This window comes from Serpula lacrymans, assembly GCF_000218685.1.
Source record: "Serpula lacrymans var. lacrymans S7.9 unplaced genomic scaffold SERLAscaffold_16, whole genome shotgun sequence".
Taxonomy (NCBI): Eukaryota; Fungi; Basidiomycota; class Agaricomycetes; order Boletales; family Serpulaceae; genus Serpula; species Serpula lacrymans.
The window spans coordinates 376,267-393,838 of NW_006763305.1; the positions used below are offsets into that span (position 1 = coordinate 376,267).

General features: G+C 44.9%; 8 protein-coding genes across 8 annotated transcripts; 3 read left to right on the plus strand and 5 right to left on the minus strand.

Annotated features, from left to right (window-relative positions):
• Window positions 1-1,610: 1,610 nt before the first annotated feature.
• On the plus strand, window positions 1,611-3,250 carry SERLADRAFT_479067 (uncharacterized protein; the record flags this gene model as incomplete). Its single annotated transcript, XM_007323603.1, has 7 exons — window positions 1,611-2,057; window positions 2,118-2,191; window positions 2,250-2,423; window positions 2,472-2,550; window positions 2,615-2,666; window positions 2,714-3,006; window positions 3,068-3,250. The coding sequence occupies 7 exons, from the start codon at window positions 1,673-1,675 to the stop codon at window positions 3,145-3,147; spliced, it is 1,137 nt and encodes a 378-aa protein (XP_007323665.1).
• Window positions 3,251-7,275: 4,025 nt separating this feature from the next.
• On the minus strand, window positions 7,276-7,821 carry SERLADRAFT_374257 (uncharacterized protein; the record flags this gene model as incomplete). Its single annotated transcript, XM_007323604.1, has 1 exon — window positions 7,276-7,821. One exon carries the CDS (start codon window positions 7,819-7,821, stop codon window positions 7,276-7,278), a length of 546 nt encoding a protein of 181 aa, XP_007323666.1.
• Window positions 7,822-7,833: 12 nt separating this feature from the next.
• On the plus strand, window positions 7,834-9,694 carry SERLADRAFT_411574 (uncharacterized protein; the record flags this gene model as incomplete). Its single annotated transcript, XM_007323605.1, has 8 exons — window positions 7,834-7,889; window positions 7,934-7,954; window positions 8,199-8,231; window positions 8,303-8,375; window positions 8,617-8,701; window positions 8,744-9,002; window positions 9,060-9,228; window positions 9,287-9,694. The coding sequence occupies 8 exons, from the start codon at window positions 7,834-7,836 to the stop codon at window positions 9,692-9,694; spliced, it is 1,104 nt and encodes a 367-aa protein (XP_007323667.1).
• Window positions 9,695-10,227: 533 nt separating this feature from the next.
• SERLADRAFT_401981 (uncharacterized protein) lies at window positions 10,228-10,767 on the plus strand (the record flags this gene model as incomplete). The annotated part of the gene is made up of 2 exons (XM_007323606.1): window positions 10,228-10,617; window positions 10,638-10,767. The coding sequence occupies one exon, from the start codon at window positions 10,275-10,277 to the stop codon at window positions 10,443-10,445; it is 171 nt and encodes a 56-aa protein (XP_007323668.1).
• Window positions 10,768-11,885: 1,118 nt separating this feature from the next.
• SERLADRAFT_479070 (uncharacterized protein) lies at window positions 11,886-13,475 on the minus strand (the record flags this gene model as incomplete). The annotated part of the gene is made up of 5 exons (XM_007323607.1): window positions 11,886-12,318; window positions 12,393-12,501; window positions 12,558-12,692; window positions 12,779-12,986; window positions 13,062-13,475. 5 exons carry the CDS (start codon window positions 13,379-13,381, stop codon window positions 12,095-12,097), a joined length of 996 nt encoding a protein of 331 aa, XP_007323669.1.
• A 74-nt stretch (window positions 13,476-13,549) lies between these two features.
• SERLADRAFT_479080 (uncharacterized protein) lies at window positions 13,550-15,243 on the minus strand (the record flags this gene model as incomplete). The annotated part of the gene is made up of 5 exons (XM_007323608.1): window positions 13,550-13,979; window positions 14,041-14,665; window positions 14,722-14,793; window positions 14,869-14,978; window positions 15,035-15,243. The coding sequence occupies 5 exons, from the start codon at window positions 15,132-15,134 to the stop codon at window positions 13,903-13,905; spliced, it is 984 nt and encodes a 327-aa protein (XP_007323670.1).
• An 879-nt stretch (window positions 15,244-16,122) lies between these two features.
• On the minus strand, window positions 16,123-16,661 carry SERLADRAFT_479081 (uncharacterized protein; the record flags this gene model as incomplete). The annotated part of the gene is made up of 1 exon (XM_007323609.1): window positions 16,123-16,661. The coding sequence occupies one exon, from the start codon at window positions 16,338-16,340 to the stop codon at window positions 16,161-16,163; it is 180 nt and encodes a 59-aa protein (XP_007323671.1).
• A 78-nt stretch (window positions 16,662-16,739) lies between these two features.
• SERLADRAFT_479082 (uncharacterized protein) lies at window positions 16,740-17,121 on the minus strand (the record flags this gene model as incomplete). Its single annotated transcript, XM_007323610.1, has 1 exon — window positions 16,740-17,121. A coding segment is annotated over one exon (345 nt), but the record flags the coding sequence as incomplete, so codon positions are not given.
• Between the last annotated feature and the right edge of the window lie 451 nt (window positions 17,122-17,572).

Sequence of the window (17,572 nt, forward strand, 5' to 3'; positions counted from 1 at the left end):
GCCAATTTTACTTCCAGATGTCTCTGCTACCACCTTTGAGGCCTTTTTAGCAATTTGCTATGGCAAGTAGGTTTCTTATTTTTCAATATATCTATTTATTCACACCAATGTTTCTTTGATCTTATAGGTGGTCTAACTCAGATGGCATTTCAGATCGCGAAGTAACAGTGTTATTTTGTCTAACCTCTATGTATATGTGCTTGCACGCATGAACTTACTCCATTCATAGAATTCTTAATTGGCACTGGTTGAAACACTCAACCTCCTCAAACTCGCTCTAGAATGTAATGCCAAACAGCATTTCTACCCTGCTTTCCAATGCCTCCTTTTCAACGCCCATCTAAATAATGTCCCTGCAGCTGAGATATATAATCACCTTCCACTCACCATTTATGTTGCCTGGGCAACCACCAAAGAAGTACTCAATGAGCACCACCGCACAATAGCTTGTGAACCACCTGAAATTGAAGGCCAACATGCAGCCAGTTGCATGGACTGCAAGGGCTGTGAGAAGGATTGGCTGCAAGTGTGGTGGAACGGTATGGCCATTTTTTGCTGGATACTGGCAACCAGCAACCCTACAATGATGCGGTCAAACACTTTGAAAAACTTTTGTTTGGACGGATGAGTCAAGGTTGTAGAGAAAACATGCTATGAGTGGTCAAATCAAATGCAGCTTTTAAGCATGTAGACCAGCTTGTACAAAAAGTTTGCAATCATTTGATAGACACTCTAATTACAGAGCCTTCATCCGATGATTAAGTTCTTGACTCTTTTTCTTCTTTCTTTTGAACATTATCCTATTGTGGTCCATGCCCTTACAAGCCCTTATAGTAATGTATATAGTGTATTGATTAGTTGCATGATACAGGTGGAAGTCTGATATGCGCTCGGATTTGCAATGTGTGCACACAGATTTACCATCTGTGTGAGATATATGTGTGTCGTGCAAGGCTTTGGGGGGCCAGGTTAGCAGGTTAAGGGTAGGCAATCGCATGTGCACTTTTTGTGCAAGTCCAGTGTCATATAAAAAAGTACCAAGGGCCTGTTTGGCAGCCACCATTTCAAAATGTTGCCCACCAAAAAAGTCTTGTTTTATTTTGAAATGGGCCTGTTCCGGAACGAGCTGACGTGTTCAGCAACATAGTTCATTTTAAAAAGAGATTGTCACACCACTGAGTACTGATAAGATAAGATAGGCCTTTGATGCCATCATGTGATTATGTGATGAAAAGTGTTACACTTGGTGACAAACCAGAAAATTGCTATCTCTTCTCGCTTGATATGAATTATTTATGGTTTTTTGTTTGAGTGGAAAGCTAAATTCGGTAAATACAAATATAATACTGTAAGAAGAACTAAAAAAAATGGTGCCACGTAAGACGGGATAGATTTTTTGTAGCAAAGATGACAAAAATTCAAGTTGTGATTTGCCTCGCGCCAGTGGTCACAGGCCAAGTCACATCATGTGATGGCGTCGGTTGTGGATGACGCCTATCTTACTTAATCTACAATCCTGAAATGCGTGTAACATGGTGTGACATAGCGTGAGAAATATCGTTTGCGCTGAGAGTCGTTCAAAACGAGCGCGGCTCTCGTTTTGAAACGGAGGCTGCCGAACGGGCCCTAAGTTAGTAAAAGTCATATCTGCTGCACCTGTCAAGTACATTCGATGTTCGCTGTGCGCAGATTCAGACCGAAGTCATCCTCCTTCGCCAGAGGCAATGCCACTCTCCAGCAACCTCCATCAGAAAAGAAAGTCAAACCTTTAAAGACACGTCGTCCTAAAATTTCGTCGGAGTATCCTCGCACATGGAACAGACCACTCGCGTTCGGGGTGTTGCCTGCTTTTGACGAAGCCCTCAAAGTCATCAAGGAGGACTCGGTTCTACTGAAGAAAGAGGTGGAGTCGTTGAAAGATGCACTTAAGCAGGTGGAGGAGGCTCCGGAGAAAGACGAAGATTTGGTGAAGGTTATGAAGGAAAAGTTGAGTATTCTGGACGTTCAAAGCGAGGTTAACTTTCCTGAAGTGAGATGGAAATGCACAAATGGCCTAGGTATGTAGAGGCCTTGATTCTTTGTCTTTCGCTCTGGAGTGCTTACATATTGTTACTTAGCTGATATGAGCAAAGCTGTCGACCGGCATATTGTAGAGAAGAAATGGAGAAAAGAGGGAACTCTGGATTTACTGGTTTGTTTCTTCACTTCTTGCGGTAGACATGATTTTATAGCTCTTTTACTCGGTGTAGATGGAACGTATCCATCAAATGAATGTTGTTCCCGATGTTCTTCCTTCCCTACATCCTTCGTTCGATCTCCGTGTCGTCTTTCCAGAAGCGCCGTCAACAAATACTACGCCTAGTTCCAAGTCTGGCACCAAATATGCTCAAGTTGAGCCAGGCATTTACCTCACTGCGGAGCAGGTTTGTGAAAACTGCAGGCTAGAAGTCATATCCTAACTTTGTGATTAGACTCTGAGTGCCCCTACGCTGTATGCGACTGTCTTTCATACAGACGAACGGCTTTATACTTTGATGATGGTTGACCCAGGTATCGTCTCACTCTACTTCATTGCTTTGTTTATTTGTTTATTTGTTTATTTGGCAATACGTAGACGTACCTGACGTGTCAAACCAGACATACCAGACATACCTGCACTGGCTTCAGTATGTATATTCAAGGTCTCGTTACTTGTATTGATAACCTGTTGCAGGCCCAACGTCCGCTTGTCCGCCACGACTTCATCTTTAGCTAACTTGGACCAGCATACACCCTACGTTTCCCCTCATCCCCAACGCGGTACACCATATCACCGTTATGTTATGCTCCTCCTCCCTCAGTCCTCAGAAATTTCTGCACCCAAATTGTCGATGGACGAACGTCTCGGATTTTCTGTGAGAGCTTTCATGGATAAGTACGGCTTGGATGGCAGTGTCGGTGGAGGCGCGCATATGTGGAGAGAAGTATGGAGTGAAGGTGTTTCTTCCGTCTATCAGGGCACCCTGAGTCAGTTTCATAAGCTCTTTTTGCTGTTGTTCGTGTTCTGACAGTCCTGTGATTTGTGTAGAATGCGAAGAGCCCAGGTTTGGTAGGCCTCCGAAAAGAGACCCGTATGCGGATATCAGGCAGAAGAGACGATATGTGTAGTGATAATATCTCTGATCTTAATCTGGTTTCAAATAGACCGTCATCCTAAATATCGCATCATTTTTTTCTGAGTTCTAATCTACCTACTTATTGAGTCCAGCTTTTCTCGCAAAAAAAAACCAAGTAGTTCATATATTGAACAAGAAGGCAGTTTTCTGGTTTGTGTAACGCCTTTCATCACATGACCACATAATGATCAAAGGCCTATTTCAAAACAAACTGTGTCACCAAACACGTCAGCTTGTTCCAAAACGGACTTTTTTTGGTGGGGTTTTGAAAAGGTGGCTGCCGAACAGGCCCTAAGTTAGTAAGCTAGTAAAGCCAGATATTGTTCACAGCCCACTGGAATTAATTCGTATGGTTCAGACAAACCAAATTACTTTAGAGTTATGGAGCTAGGTTCGTGCCATTTTGAGTGTGACAAGTGTCACACTTAAGATCACATGTTCGGAGGTGCATGAGACTTGTGACGAACATCGGTTTAGGTCTGTTGCCTGCATGATTTACTTCCTGTGGCCTTTCAGGCCCTTCAGGCTCGGATTCACCTGTAGGTTCAAATGTACTTCCACTGGACACCATTAGATTCTACTGGCATATATAGGACCATATGGTTTGATTTTTGGGCTTTTTAAAAGCGACTGGCTGGGGATAATATCCCTTTTGCATGGTTTAACCCTCCTCAGTGACTTGCCCTAGAGTCAGAGCATTCTGGAATTGCTTGTACATCATTGGACACAGATTGCTATCATCTATTATGCATTCCACCCTCCATGAATGCACTCATACCCTCCACCTCTGTCTCAGCAGATGAGCTGCTGAGTTTCAAACCTGCTTCAAGTTGTCCCTATTAAGAACAAAGCTTGAAGGAAGTGTCTAGCCACTTGCTGAGAGCAATCAGGGACTGGAACTAGAGTCCAATGTGAGTAACTTTATTATTAGAGAGTATGACAGGTATACAGTACCTAGAGTCCAATGTGAGTAACTAGAGAATAGGAAGCATTGGACTCTGCAGTACTATCCGAAGTTTTGTAAACAAAGGTAAACAAAGCAGCCACAAAGGCGAAATAATAGAGAACACAATCAATAGTGAATGATAAAAGAATAGATAGAGAAAGGAATGAAAATATATAGGTAGCACAAAGGTGCAGAATCACCAAAACTAACACTCCCCCCTGATGCTGCACCTCCCAAGCATCAGCTCCCCCCTGATCTAATAAGTCCCATCATCTTCCTGAACACTTCCACTTTAGGCTTGGCAAGAGCTTTGGTCAACAAGTCTGCAGGTATCTCAGCAGTGGGAACAAAGGTAGGAGCAATCTGCCCAGAGTCAACAATAATAAAACTAAGTGAAACTCAGCCGCTGCCCGAGAGGCTATAGAAACGGCTATATTATTTACCTAAGTGAAACTACAATAGATGTTAGTTTAAGGTGATCTCTAATAAATGTAATGTAACATACCTCAGCCACTGCCCGAGAGGCTATAGAAACGACTGAGGTATTCCTATACTAAACCCCCTACTACTTATAGTCGGAGGTGCTACTCGCTACAGTATAATGACTCCTAGGAGTACAATTGTGCTCCTAGGAGAACAATGGTTACTCCATGGAGTGGTGGCTATGCTCCATAGAGAACAATGGCTGCTTCGGCAGAGACCGGGTTTATCCGGTTTTGTCAAACAACATCTCTCAACCAATGCCATCGTTAGATCAAGGTGTTTCATCCGACCATGGTGCTCAGGGTTCTTGGATACAGAGATGGCAGATTGGTTGTCAATATGAAGGGTGGAAGAGAGGTGATAGGATAGCCCATTTCCTTCAACAAATTTCGCATCCAGCAGATCTCTTTGCCAGCCTCAACAGCAGCAATGTATTCTGCTTCAGTGGTGGACAGAGCAACAATGTTCTGAAGCTTGGAGCTCCAGGAGACAGCACCAGATCCCATCTTGACAATATAGGCATCAGTAGAACGACCAGAGTCCTTGTCACCACCATGATCAGCATCAGAGAAAGTGGTGAAGAGTTCAGTGGAATTGGGATCAGGACCAAGGACAAGGGAATGATCAAGGGTGCCTTGCAAGTAGTGGAACAAGTGCTTGGCAGCGCTCCAGTGAGTAAGACCAGAATCAGAGTTATATCTGGCAAGGACTCTAATAGTGTAGGCAATGTCAGGACAAGTGGTAGTGACCAGATACATCAGAGCACCAACAGCAGCAAGGTAGGGAATATCCTTCATCAAAGCAGCATCACTGGATGTTTTGGGAGACATGTCCTTGGTGAGGTGCAAACCAGGATCCATGGGAGTGGACACAGGCTTGCAGTCCTTCATGCCAAAGCGCTGTCATGCACCAAAGTTGATTGGTAGCATGGACAGGTGTTAATAACAAAGCGAATATTCAAAAAGACTCGCCTTTGCACCACACAGGCACAGTGCCACGTGGAATAGTAATTAAGATTGCCTGTTTCGAACTTGTGGCTGATCAGCACCACTTCTATTAGGCAATCCAGTCACGCTCACCTTTGCTTTTCCATTCGGTACTTTCCGCATTTCGGCATTTCGGCAAATTTTCGCGTCGCCCCTGGCTACACATTGCATTGCGCCCTCGCTTTTGTCGTTTCCCTTACTCCCCTTCCTTTGCCTAGCCCCACCATGGGCCCCTTCCTCTCCTTTTTATTCTCACCTGACAGTTGTTTCTGGATCCCCATTCTAATCCACTTTTTTGTCACCTCCACCCTCCTCCTTCTCATCTTATTTGCACCCCCACCATTTCTGATGTCACCACTTCCTATCCGCTTCCGTTGCCGATCCGTTGACTACCACGTGCCACTGCTGATATCAGCAAAGCCCCGGCGGCCGGTCCAAATAGGGCAACAGGTCCATCTTCATGACGTCAATCTGCCATCATATACTATCAAAACATCGGTCGCTCGTCTTGCCTGGTTGGAGCGTGGGTGGGTAGTTTTTGAGCTGGAGAAGGCCCATCCCCTTGCGTCGCCCATGTTCATCGCTGTCCCATTCACTTGGGTACACTTATCTTTTGTCCATTGTCTTCGCTACAGCTACACCTACCACACGCTGCCTGGGACTCACTTGTTCCAAATTGGAACTACTCCTCTCCCTCCCTCGTTTGATCAGGTGGTCCAACACAACCAGTCCATTGGTAAGGCCATGGAACTGTCGGATTTGGACTAGGTGGTGGACCGGTGGCTCCAGTTTCTTTTTCTTCAGCAGAACATTCATTTACAGTGCAATTATTTTTGATTTTTGAATCATTTTTATGGACACATATTTTTTAGAATGCCTGACTGACAATAAAGGAACTGTGTTGATACTGATAGTGTTTTGCCTTGCCTTTTTTTTACTGCATCTTCCCATGACATCATGATTTTCCTGCTCTCTTTTTGCTATTGGACTTTACTTTATGGCTGTACAAACCTGTGACATTACTCACAGCATTTATTGTTCTATCCCTTTCTTTTCCTTTTTTTGACAATCTTATCCTGTACTACCTACACAGGATTCGTCAGCGTACATTCCTTCCTTCATATTCTTTCTCATTCTTTTTTCACAGCTATACTGTGCATAGCCTACTTTTCTTTTACTATATAAACCCCTGTATTTTACCTTGAAAAAAAAAACAAGAACTCCAATCCAGACTTCTTCTCTAATTTCAAGTTCACTACTCTGCTACTTGTGATCCAGTGTGGTCACAACACTTCCCACTGCTACCACTGTCAACTGCTGTCATCGTCACTTCCCATTTTTGAAGTCATTGTCATCCCTTTCGATTAGAGTCCTTCTGAGCACTACAGTTTGTGCGTCAGGAGCCTGTTATCACTGGGAACCTCGTCACCTCGTCATCCTCGTCGTTCTCAAACCTACCTTGTGCTACAATTAGTAAGGTAGTGCTCATCTATACTCATCACTAAGCACCTATCTTTTATAAATTCAACTATCCCTCCTCCTCAAAACCCACACCCATACATCTCTGGGTTTTACTTTGAAGGATCCTTATACATACCACCCCACGAACAACCAGAGCACCCACTGTTCTAGGAGGCAAAGCCCATAAACAAGTTCCGTGGAATCTTGGAGGATTGTGTGTTAGTTTGTTTTTGTGTGTGGTTTTCTAACAACAGTTCTCATCATCGACAATGTGTTGAGCAAAACAAAGAAATAGAGCAATGTTGTGCTCGGCAACTGTCAATTTGTTACGCGGGACAGCAGCATTATTGTTAATATATTTGACGAACTTCCCTGTGATCATTTCATCAATAAGATAAACTGCTGCACGTCCATCCTTTTGGTCTTGAGATACTGCAAGTGCACAGTTCACCATGCGAAGACAAGGATAAGAAATTGATTGGGAGGATGAGTATTGAGCTAAGTAATCTGCAATAAAGTCATAAGTTAAGCCCATCAAGCTCGACCCCCAGTAGAGGCAGTTTGACTTGTCCAACATGTATGCAAGATCGTCTTGCATTGCATATTGTTTTTGGCCAGCGGATAATGCATCTCTAAAAAACAGTTGTTTGGCAACAAAGATCCCTTCCCTGAAGAATGCAGCATTGTAATGGGGCTGAGTGCTGATAGGAACCATATTAATGGGATGACATGTCTTGAAACTCCCGGGGGCAGTAATCATTGCATTGGTTCTTGTATCAACAGAGAGCATGACAGTCCTACAATGGGCCTTATTATCAATGGTGAAAAGTATGCGCTTTTTCATAAGGTCGCTAAAAGGTAGTTGGGGTATCGGAAATATGAAATAAATCCCCACATCACAGCTTACTTGAGCGGAACATCAGGTAATTATCATGTTTAAACTGACAAACTTACAGATTGGTTTTGCCTGGCATTGAACATCTACTTGTGCAGCGAGAACTTGCTCTAAGCTTTCTTTCTCCGGAATGAACAAAGGGGGTCGAGTTTCAGATGGCGGAATAGCGGTACTGAAGTGATGGCTGGCTGGCTATAACGTAGAACAGCATAATGTATTGTGAGTTCCCATACATGCTGCTCACAGCCGCTATATCAATATACAAGGTGTAGGTTATCTCTTCTAAAAAAGAGACAAATGGTTTGGTGCGTGAAGAGCACACAAGGATTTAACCACACAATTGAGAGTATTGGACCAGGAATTGAACACCTTCAAGCAAGGTTCCCTCTGCAGGGATCACACGACATGAGGTTGATGTTGCGACAGGAGGAAAATATATGGGTATCATGGTAAGCATTCTTGATTAAAACTAAGGCATTTTTCTCATCTCGCATGATATACAGAGAACTCATCTTACATTACATGAATACTTACTATCATGAAGAGGTTCTTGCACGCCGCCAACAAAGATTGAAACAAAGCTATTTCTGGACAGCAGGCATTAACGACATATGGTGTTTTGAGCAACACAATAAGTGGAGGTGTTTCCAACTCTTTCTGCATGTCTGACTGGAGCCCTTCTCTGGTTAGGTCCTCTGGCTGAAGACATGGTGGACAAACTGCAATCCTCAATTAATCTGCGGATGGTATTGTGACACGGTGGAGGCCCTTGGAGGTATGTACACCATGATAACTTTAAGTGTACTTCTTAATTTAGTTGTCAGTAATGCTGCTGTTGACACAGAGCAATCCGGGTACAGAGAACAACAGTATTGCAAACAGGCATACCATGCTATGTCACCTACAAGGCCCCAGCCTAGCAAGGACACTACAACATGCGTTTGGGGCTCTCATCGAAACATCAAACCCGAAATATTTTGGAATCAACTTTGTCAATATTGGAGCCCAGGCTTCGAAACACTTCTGCAACAAGGCCTCGACAATGGATGGTACAATCCTGATATCACCTTGCATCGGTGAGATTATTCGCTATAAACTTATAACAACACACATTACTCACAGACAAATTGTAGACTAGTTTTTCATTACATCTTTATTCCATGGCTTAAAATGGAGCTAGATCTCTTCATATCCAGATTCAACCGCACTGCACCTTGGCATAACCCAATAAAAATATTACCACACGGGCGTCCCATTAACATTTTTACAAAACTTGACCAGTTCAAGTCTTGTGATTTTGCAGTAAGGGCTCCCCCATATCATTGTCATATCCACTAACTACAAATATTGTATCTACAAGATTAAGTTACATCCACCTTACCTCAAAGAGGTATGCCTCAAGTACGCCCCTCCGGACCACTTTGTTTTCAACCTTGTACCCCCTGCATTTGCTACCGAGGCCCATGCCTTCCTTCAACGCTCAGGATCGCCTGTTGTTAATTGCAATAACGCATGGGTTATCTTTCACAACACGCTAGCTTACTTTGAATCCATAGTGAATGATGATCCCGAGCTTCAAACAGCTATTGCTTCCCACCCTGAAGTTCTGGTGGATGGGTTGGTGGGCATAAAATACATGCCAGTGGTCAATATGCCGCCTTACCCCACACAAAGTGATAGTGGATCTGAGGTGGTGTATTTGTCGGATGAGGGTGGCTCTGATTTTGAAAATAGTTGGACCGATGATAGCGAGTCGCCCGATCATTGATTGAACTTAGGATCTATCTTCACGTGTGAAAACTCGAGTATTCACAAATACAATTATTCCTGGTCCCGAAGGAGACTAGGTGTCTCAACAATTAATAGTCTGTGCAAAATGTATCGGTTGGTCGGTACGATGTCCGTGATTATAAATTGTAGCGCCATCTGGCACCAGTCCCCGACTCCGGTGGTTGCCCATGAAAAAGTTGTGCGGTTTTCAACATGTACGGCCACTCAGCCACAGGCAACACTCTAATTGTATCTCCTCATGGGGAACTCAATCATTTAACCTTGAACTTTTGTTGTTTACAAATTTTTGTTCTTCGAAAGTGAATTTCAGAATTCAGTCAGAGTTTCATTATTTGATAAGCGGCACGTTGCCCCATTCCGACCCATTCCCGTGTCATCGCCTCTGCCGCCTTACGATTTCGTCCATACGAAAATTTCACTACCACAACCGAAAAACCCGCCTTTTCGACTGGATCACAAACCGCTTCACGGACTGCGGCACTAAGATTCTTGGGACAAGAATATAAAAGGGGGGGGTAATGTAAGGACCGTTTTATTATTTTCTTCTTATCCTCGTTATGTCTTGGCTCTCGAACGCTTTTCCCGTTACACCTCTGGCTCTAGGGCTAGAGGTATCCTTTGCCATCTTACTTCTCATAGCCCTCACAGGCTTTCTTAACCATCGCTACCACTTTATATCACAGATCAAAGACTGGGCATCGCTCCCAGCTAGCCAGCACACTGGGTAGGGACTGGTAGTAGGCATCTCGCCAACCAGCTCCAAGCCCCAGTAAAGCCTGCTGATACTAATAACGCCTTATCTAGAATCGTACCTCATCATGAGGATACGGTTCCTGACCACGCGTGACAATCTTCTATTATTAGTACAAGTCTCTCACCTGCTGATTAATCAAGTTAGAAAGTCGTACGATAGTTGCTTCCCCTTTTTCTTATTGGTTGATTAATTCCTCAGACCACTTTTCGTATATTCTCTTTTCGGTCTGAGGAACAGACAGTTCTCTATATAAAGCCGTACCTATTCATGTATAGCTCCTTAGCTTTCTATTACTGAATTTACCCGCTTTACTCCTCAACAAGAACCTTTGAAGCTTACCTCTCAAAGTCCTCTACTCGCTATATTAGCGTCTGTCGACCTCAAGCTCATTGGACCCTTACTCCCTGCAAGTGCAGAAGGAGATAGGTTTAGTTTTTGTTATAGTTTATCGTTGCCTCACACTGCGCCCCCCATCTATGAATCGATATATATGCATTTACTCGATCCGTGATTATCACTGCCGGCCCTGGGGGCCAGGGATGCCCGGAGGGCCGTGCGATCATTGAACTTAGGATCTACTTTCACGTGTGAAAACTCGAGTATTCACAAATACAATTATTAGATTTAATACCTAGTATGGGTTTCCAGTAAGGTTCTTCGGACAATGGAAAATATCAACCCGGCACTCCCGGCTGAAGTGCTAAACGAGCCGTAACCAAACAACCACCATATATAACGGCTTTTTGGTCTTGTGACCATGATCTTAGTCTTAGAATACATTACTTCAAACAGCTGTACCTTGGCCTTAGCGTCACTTATTCCTGGACCCGTAGGTTCCAGTTCCAAAGCACAAATTTCCGCTGCGTTTTCCAAGGACCTTTTAGTCATTACTCATTTACGTTTACGCTTCCTTTCCTTTCTCGCACTTTCGGCTCATTGCGTCTATTGTCACGTGGCTACCTTGGTGCTACTCACTCTTGCATCCATTGTACGTTGTTGCTCTGTGATCGCTGTAAAGGCCGCACAAAATGTTAACTGTTGTAATGGCCTGCTGTGTGATCTGGACACAGCCGGGGCCAGGTCTGCCCCAGAGGGCAATGGTTATGAGCCTTTATTGGCTTGATCTAGCTTGACGCGGCTTGACACAGCTTGATATACCTTGACGTAGCTTACAAGTGAAAATAAGACACCTAAGATGCATGTAAATTTCCTGATGCACAGCAACAACACCAAAATTTTTGCGAAAAGTTGTTTATATGAAAAGCGATGTACTAGTTACAAAAATGATTTTCTGTACTTAAACACCTATTTCTGACATTTTTCAAGCCCTCACTCGAAGTCCCCTAGTCATCTTTGGTGAGGATTTCGTCCTCACAAAAGGGCGATGAGTGGTCCCAGCCTGTTCGCAGTGTCGAGAATGTATATGAGCTATGTTGATAGGCGATGAACACAAGCGAACAAATGGCTGAGTACGAGCCTAATGAAAGTGCACCTTCCTCTCCTGTTATACATATTTTACACAAAGCAAAGATAAAATCATAATAGAAGTACATTCTTATCAAAACAACCAAATTCCATTGTTCTCGTTAGTACTGTTTCAAGCTTAAGTCCTCCGTGTTTCTTCTACTCCTTCAACACCTCCTCTAAAACCCACTGCGTCAACGCGTTCGCAACTTCCTCTCCATGCGACAAAATCACCCAATGATCAGCATCAAAATCACGTATCGTCGCATTGGTGCAGTGCTTCCCCATTGCAGCACGTCCCAGAGACGCCACGCAAATTTGGTCTTGTAAAGCTGCGCCGAAAAAGGTGGGGTGAGAGATGTCGTAGCGGGAGACCGGGATGGCTATAGCGCGAAGTACCAATCCGGTGAATAGGGTTGTTAGCTCGATAGTCAAAGGACACGAGCTCGATGCGCACCTTTATCATCCTCGGCGCTAAGCGAAGGCTTGTCCACCATAAGCTTGTACCAATTCAGGCCCCCCTGAATGCCGTCTCTCAAGAAGTGCTTAGATTGTTGAGCTTTGTCCTACATATAGCCTAGTTTAATGAGTGAATCGAGGGCTGTAACATGAAAGGACGGACCTCTTCAGTGAGGTAGTGCGGAAGGGGACCTTTGCGATCAGCTTGCACCCATGCTCTCAACGCTCCCAATGGCGCCATGTTGGATCTCCACAGCAACGGATCATGTGGAAATACTATACTGTGGAAAGAATCCCACTATACAACAAAGTATCAGCATTATCAACACCCCGAGCAAGTCCCATAACTTGACACAACCATGTTCAAAGACGACAATTACTCACATGTTGCTCGATCACCTTATCCGATCCCCCTTCCGCGAAGAACTCCCAGTAGCCAAACTGATCGTACCCCAAGATGCTACGCGACATTTCAATGTGCTTTTGGTAATCATACACTGTAACCGGAGCGGTATAGGAAACCGCAAAGAACGCAAAGGCAAGGAAACGCTCTGGGTAGAAGTTCGCAAGACGAGACGTTACTTTTGAGCCCCTGGACGAAAGCGGCGATGATCGACGATGTTAGAACCGTTGAATGAGAGCGTGAATCAGGTTAGTACAAACGCACCAATCGTGACCAACAGCTACGACTTTCTCGACCTTCTCAAAATCAAGGATATCGATCAGGTCCTTGCAGACCTTGCTCGCAACATACTCTGCAGTGTCCTTCGGCTTGTCTGTCAAACCATAACCCAGCAAATCAGGGACAAGCACTCCAAATCCACCCTTGAGGAAGAAGGGCGCGACGCGATGCCAATCGTACGACGTAGACGGGAAACCGTGGATAAGCAGCAACACGGGCTTGGCCACATCAGTAGGAGGAGAGTAGAAGTAGTGGTATTTTATTCCACGAGAGGTGGTGAGATCTTTGAAAAGGGATTCATCCATGACTGTAGTAAATATGCGAGATCAGAATGAAGATAATATTGTGGGGTCTACCTTGGATCCTAGGGCTCCCAAGTGCATGCTTGCGTATATACACAAAAACCGGGCCATTGTACGAAATCAAGATTCATAAGCTTACAGAAGGGTATACGTAGTCACAAAGACATCGGGCAAGTCACAAATTTTCTAAACATGTTTTATTCAAGAACTATATACTTGAGGGGTATGATATGAATATGGTATGGATCTATAGCTAGTCGACGACGAGACAAGGGTATGAAGTACACGATGATAGGAGCATAAGACACTACAGTACAGTCAAAGTTCGACAAAAGCCCTCGCAGAGGTACTTTAGCTAGAATATATAGGAAATGGAAAACATATTCTGCGGAGTGCATAGAGTAACGGATTAAAGGTATCACACAAGAGTCAAACAAACAGCGAGGTATCAACAAGACAAAAAGTACAACGAGCTTACAACAAATATAAACATTAATAATGTTATGAGGATGGAGATAACCACATCAGAAAGTCGACAGCTGGAAGGGGCTTCTTGCGAGGACTACGGATTCGGGGATTCCCTGGAATCTATATTGGAATTCTGAAACATAAAGAAATTAGATTAACTCTATCAAGAGTGACGATATCAGGGTCTTTCTTACCTCCGTCTCGTACAATGGGATTCGAGCGCCGTCTGCGTTGTTCCTCCTCTTCACGCTCCATTTCTAATTCAAACGAGGCCTTGCAACCGGGGATACGCAGACCATGTTTTGGAGGCGACTGCTTTGGTTCCCATCGGCCGCCGCCAGTAGCTTTACATATTGCACTCGAGCGTCGAAGGGGATATGCATCGAGTTCCCCAAAGGAACGTTCAGGCATCTCGGCAATAGATGACGTCAAAGCCGAGGGGAAGAGTGTGTTACGATTGCTTAGTTGAGATGAACTCCGTGCAATACGTATTATTGGAGTCATGGTGGCAGAGTGAGTGATGGGTGAAGCGCAAACTGAGGAGGAGAGCGAAGACGTCCCCGACACGAAAGGTGATGTGCGTACAGAGACAGGCGTAGAGGGTACAAGGTCAGGAGTCTTGGGAGAACTGCATCCATGAATCTGGTCCCAACAACCATCACAGACTTTGCCCATGATGACAGGCGATGACGACGACTCGAACTCAAATATGGGAACATTACGAGGAGGATGAAGGAAGTCCAAATTTGAGGCATCAAGTAGGGGAGTGGAGCGTGTTGTACACTGACTGCAAAAGACGCCACCACATTTTCTACAATGCTGTAATAAATTACGGTTAATAGGATGTAAAAAGGCGGGTAACTGGGCGAACTTACGTGACGACGTTCGAGGACGGAGAATCTTACACGACAAAAGAAGGTATCGCAATTCGAAGCAAGAGAATCGGGCTGAAAAGTAGGCGCGATTAGAAGATGGGTACTTGATGGTGGTGATTGAGCATGATCGTGTGTATCTAAGCTTACCTTCCACAGGTCTTTCGGAAGTAATACAGCCAGGTGTTCGTTTGTTCTGGTAGGGATAGACAAACTGAGGCGTGGCGAGGCGTTTGAAGGTAAAGAGCGCGTAGATGAGCCTGTGGATAGTACTGCATTGAATACGAGGCCAATGGCTACAGGGTGAGCGACATACCTGATTCTGGCTGATCTTCAGGCGAGAGAGGCACGATACTTGCGATGCAAGAATGTGCACGAGAAGCAAAGTCTACAAAGGTGGCGGCAAGGACAGACATTAAAGGATGATGAAGTATGGGGAGGCAGAGACGCAAGAGAGCCCAGAATAGCGGGGGATAGTTATATAGGCCGGTCCATGTTCGATATAGAGAAAGATGCGTGCGAAACGGATTCAGATCTGTTGCCACAGCGCTAAAAGTTTTTATTTCATTTTCTTCCGCTTTACGAAACTCGAATAAGCGGAGTCGAAAAATAATTACGCCGGCATCAGTACGGAAGTACTTACGCCAGCCGTTGGTGCTCCCTCCCCACTTGCATGTCGAGTACCAGGCCAGATGGACAGCGAGCACCTCGTATCATATCTGGCTCCTATCTGGGCCATCTTTACCACCGTACCGTAAGGCATTGCTGATATGATGTGCATCAGCGGTCTCCAAACTTTGGACGGAACCTTGACGAGCATCGAACTCAAAGTCCGCGGAACTTCGCGGCAAGAGCTGGCCGGAATGCCTTGGGAGGCTATATATGGCAACTTTGGAAGGCGGGCCGATCCCTGCCGACACTGAGAGGGCTATTTGCAAAACTTAAGGGCCAACTTGTAATAAACAACGTGGAAGCGGCAAACTGGACCAGACCATCCAATCGCGTGTGTCCATCCACGACATTCTCACCAATGGCTCATCGATGGCACGCGACTACAAGACTGGGTGTACATCGCCTATACATCATACACTATCCTATACATCTATCTCCAGCCATCAGTATCCGTTATCTCTGCACAGACCCAATCATCATATCATGATGGCAGACCAGTGCTATACTTTGTTCGAGTCTGTACACCTCAGCCTGTAAAGCTTGCTCTCCTGAACCGCTTACGGCAAGCCCCGGTAACGTTAACCTTGAGGCGCATGCAAGCCTGAACTTCAAATACTTACGAAAAAATATACCCGACACTTGCCATCTCGCGCGAAATCTTCGGTCCCTGCATCATGTGTACTGCGCCTTCCCGGCAATCTTCTGATTTTTCAAAGACATTCAGACACTGCTTTTTTTTGTTCTTTCTGCTCACCTTCGACATTGTGCTATTAGCTGTCCTGTGTCTCACGCAGCCACACCCTCTCAGACACTGCCAACACCATCTGGCCACAGACTTCATCTATCACGGGCCTCCGCCCTCCGGTGCAGCATCTCTGCGACGTACCGTGACATGTCTTCGAGCTAACAGCGTTCTCTTCCGTCGGGTTCGCGTGCTTCTCCACTGACATATGGATATGCCCAAGGAGATTAGCAAGGGCACCTAGAATACCCTCCCGTAGTAGGCCGTCACCCCGCGTAGAAGAAAGACAACTCCTCGCTGTTAGATCCAAGACACTGCACAGGTACCAGATAGAATCCTTCGTCGATAAGGTTGCGAACCGACATTCTTGAGAGCGACCGGTACGAGTGGGCCAAGAAGAACTTCCACCCTTCGAAATGTCCGAACCTTCTTTGTCATTTTCATATGTGCGGGATGGACATTGTAGTAATTGGGTAAATATCTTATCCAGTTCGCGGATGGCCTGCAGCGTCACGTACTCCCTAACGCTGCCAAAGCAACCAATGACATGAGAATAGGTCTTGGCCGTGCGGAACTGATTACTCAGTTTGTCCAAAATGGACAACACATTATTAACAAGTCCGAGGACATCCATCCGTAAATCGATAACTTCTTGAATCTGGACCTGCTTGTCCTTTTTTGCCTTCTTGCCGCTGACGTTGAATGTCTCCAGGATATTCGCATGTGAAAGAGGTTGGATGGATTGTATCAGCGGGTCTAGGATGGTTGTAGTAAGAAGTTTCATCATCTCATTAATAGAACCGCCTTTAATTGCTGTGGGTATCTTTGATTTCTGTTTCCCTTCTAGCGTAATGATCTGTGGAATGACAGACGAAAGTAAGTGGGACAATAAAATGGATACAATCTTGAAGAGTTCAGGGGATGACGGCAAAAGTCGTTTGGGAGGCAACATTGTCTTTAAGCATGCCGCGAGAACTTCGAAAGCCTGTCTTGCAGTCGCAGTGATGCGTACGATTGAGCAAGGACCCTCCTCAGGTGATAAAAGCTTGTGCAAAGCCAGGTGGGTGGCGAAGATAGATGTAGTACAAGGTAGGTTTGTGGAGATGAGACCTGTTCACGAATAGCACGCCTTCAGCGAAAATACAATGTCTTTTCCAGTACAGAGTCAGGGGGGAGCAATGGACATACGATCTTTCAGCTTTTCATAGTCATATTTTAGAGATGCGAGGTCGGCTGCAAAATTTGATGATCCACGCTGTGTCTTCTTTTTCTTACTTGCAGGAGAGCTAGGAAGCGAAGGCGGTGGAAGGGAGTTGCCTACATTATCGCTGGCACGCAAGGACACAAGTTCTGCACCAGTTAATCACTTATTTAAACACCAAATATCAATCATTGACTTTGTTCGACATACCGCTCAGATCGCTGTCATATTTTTTCTGT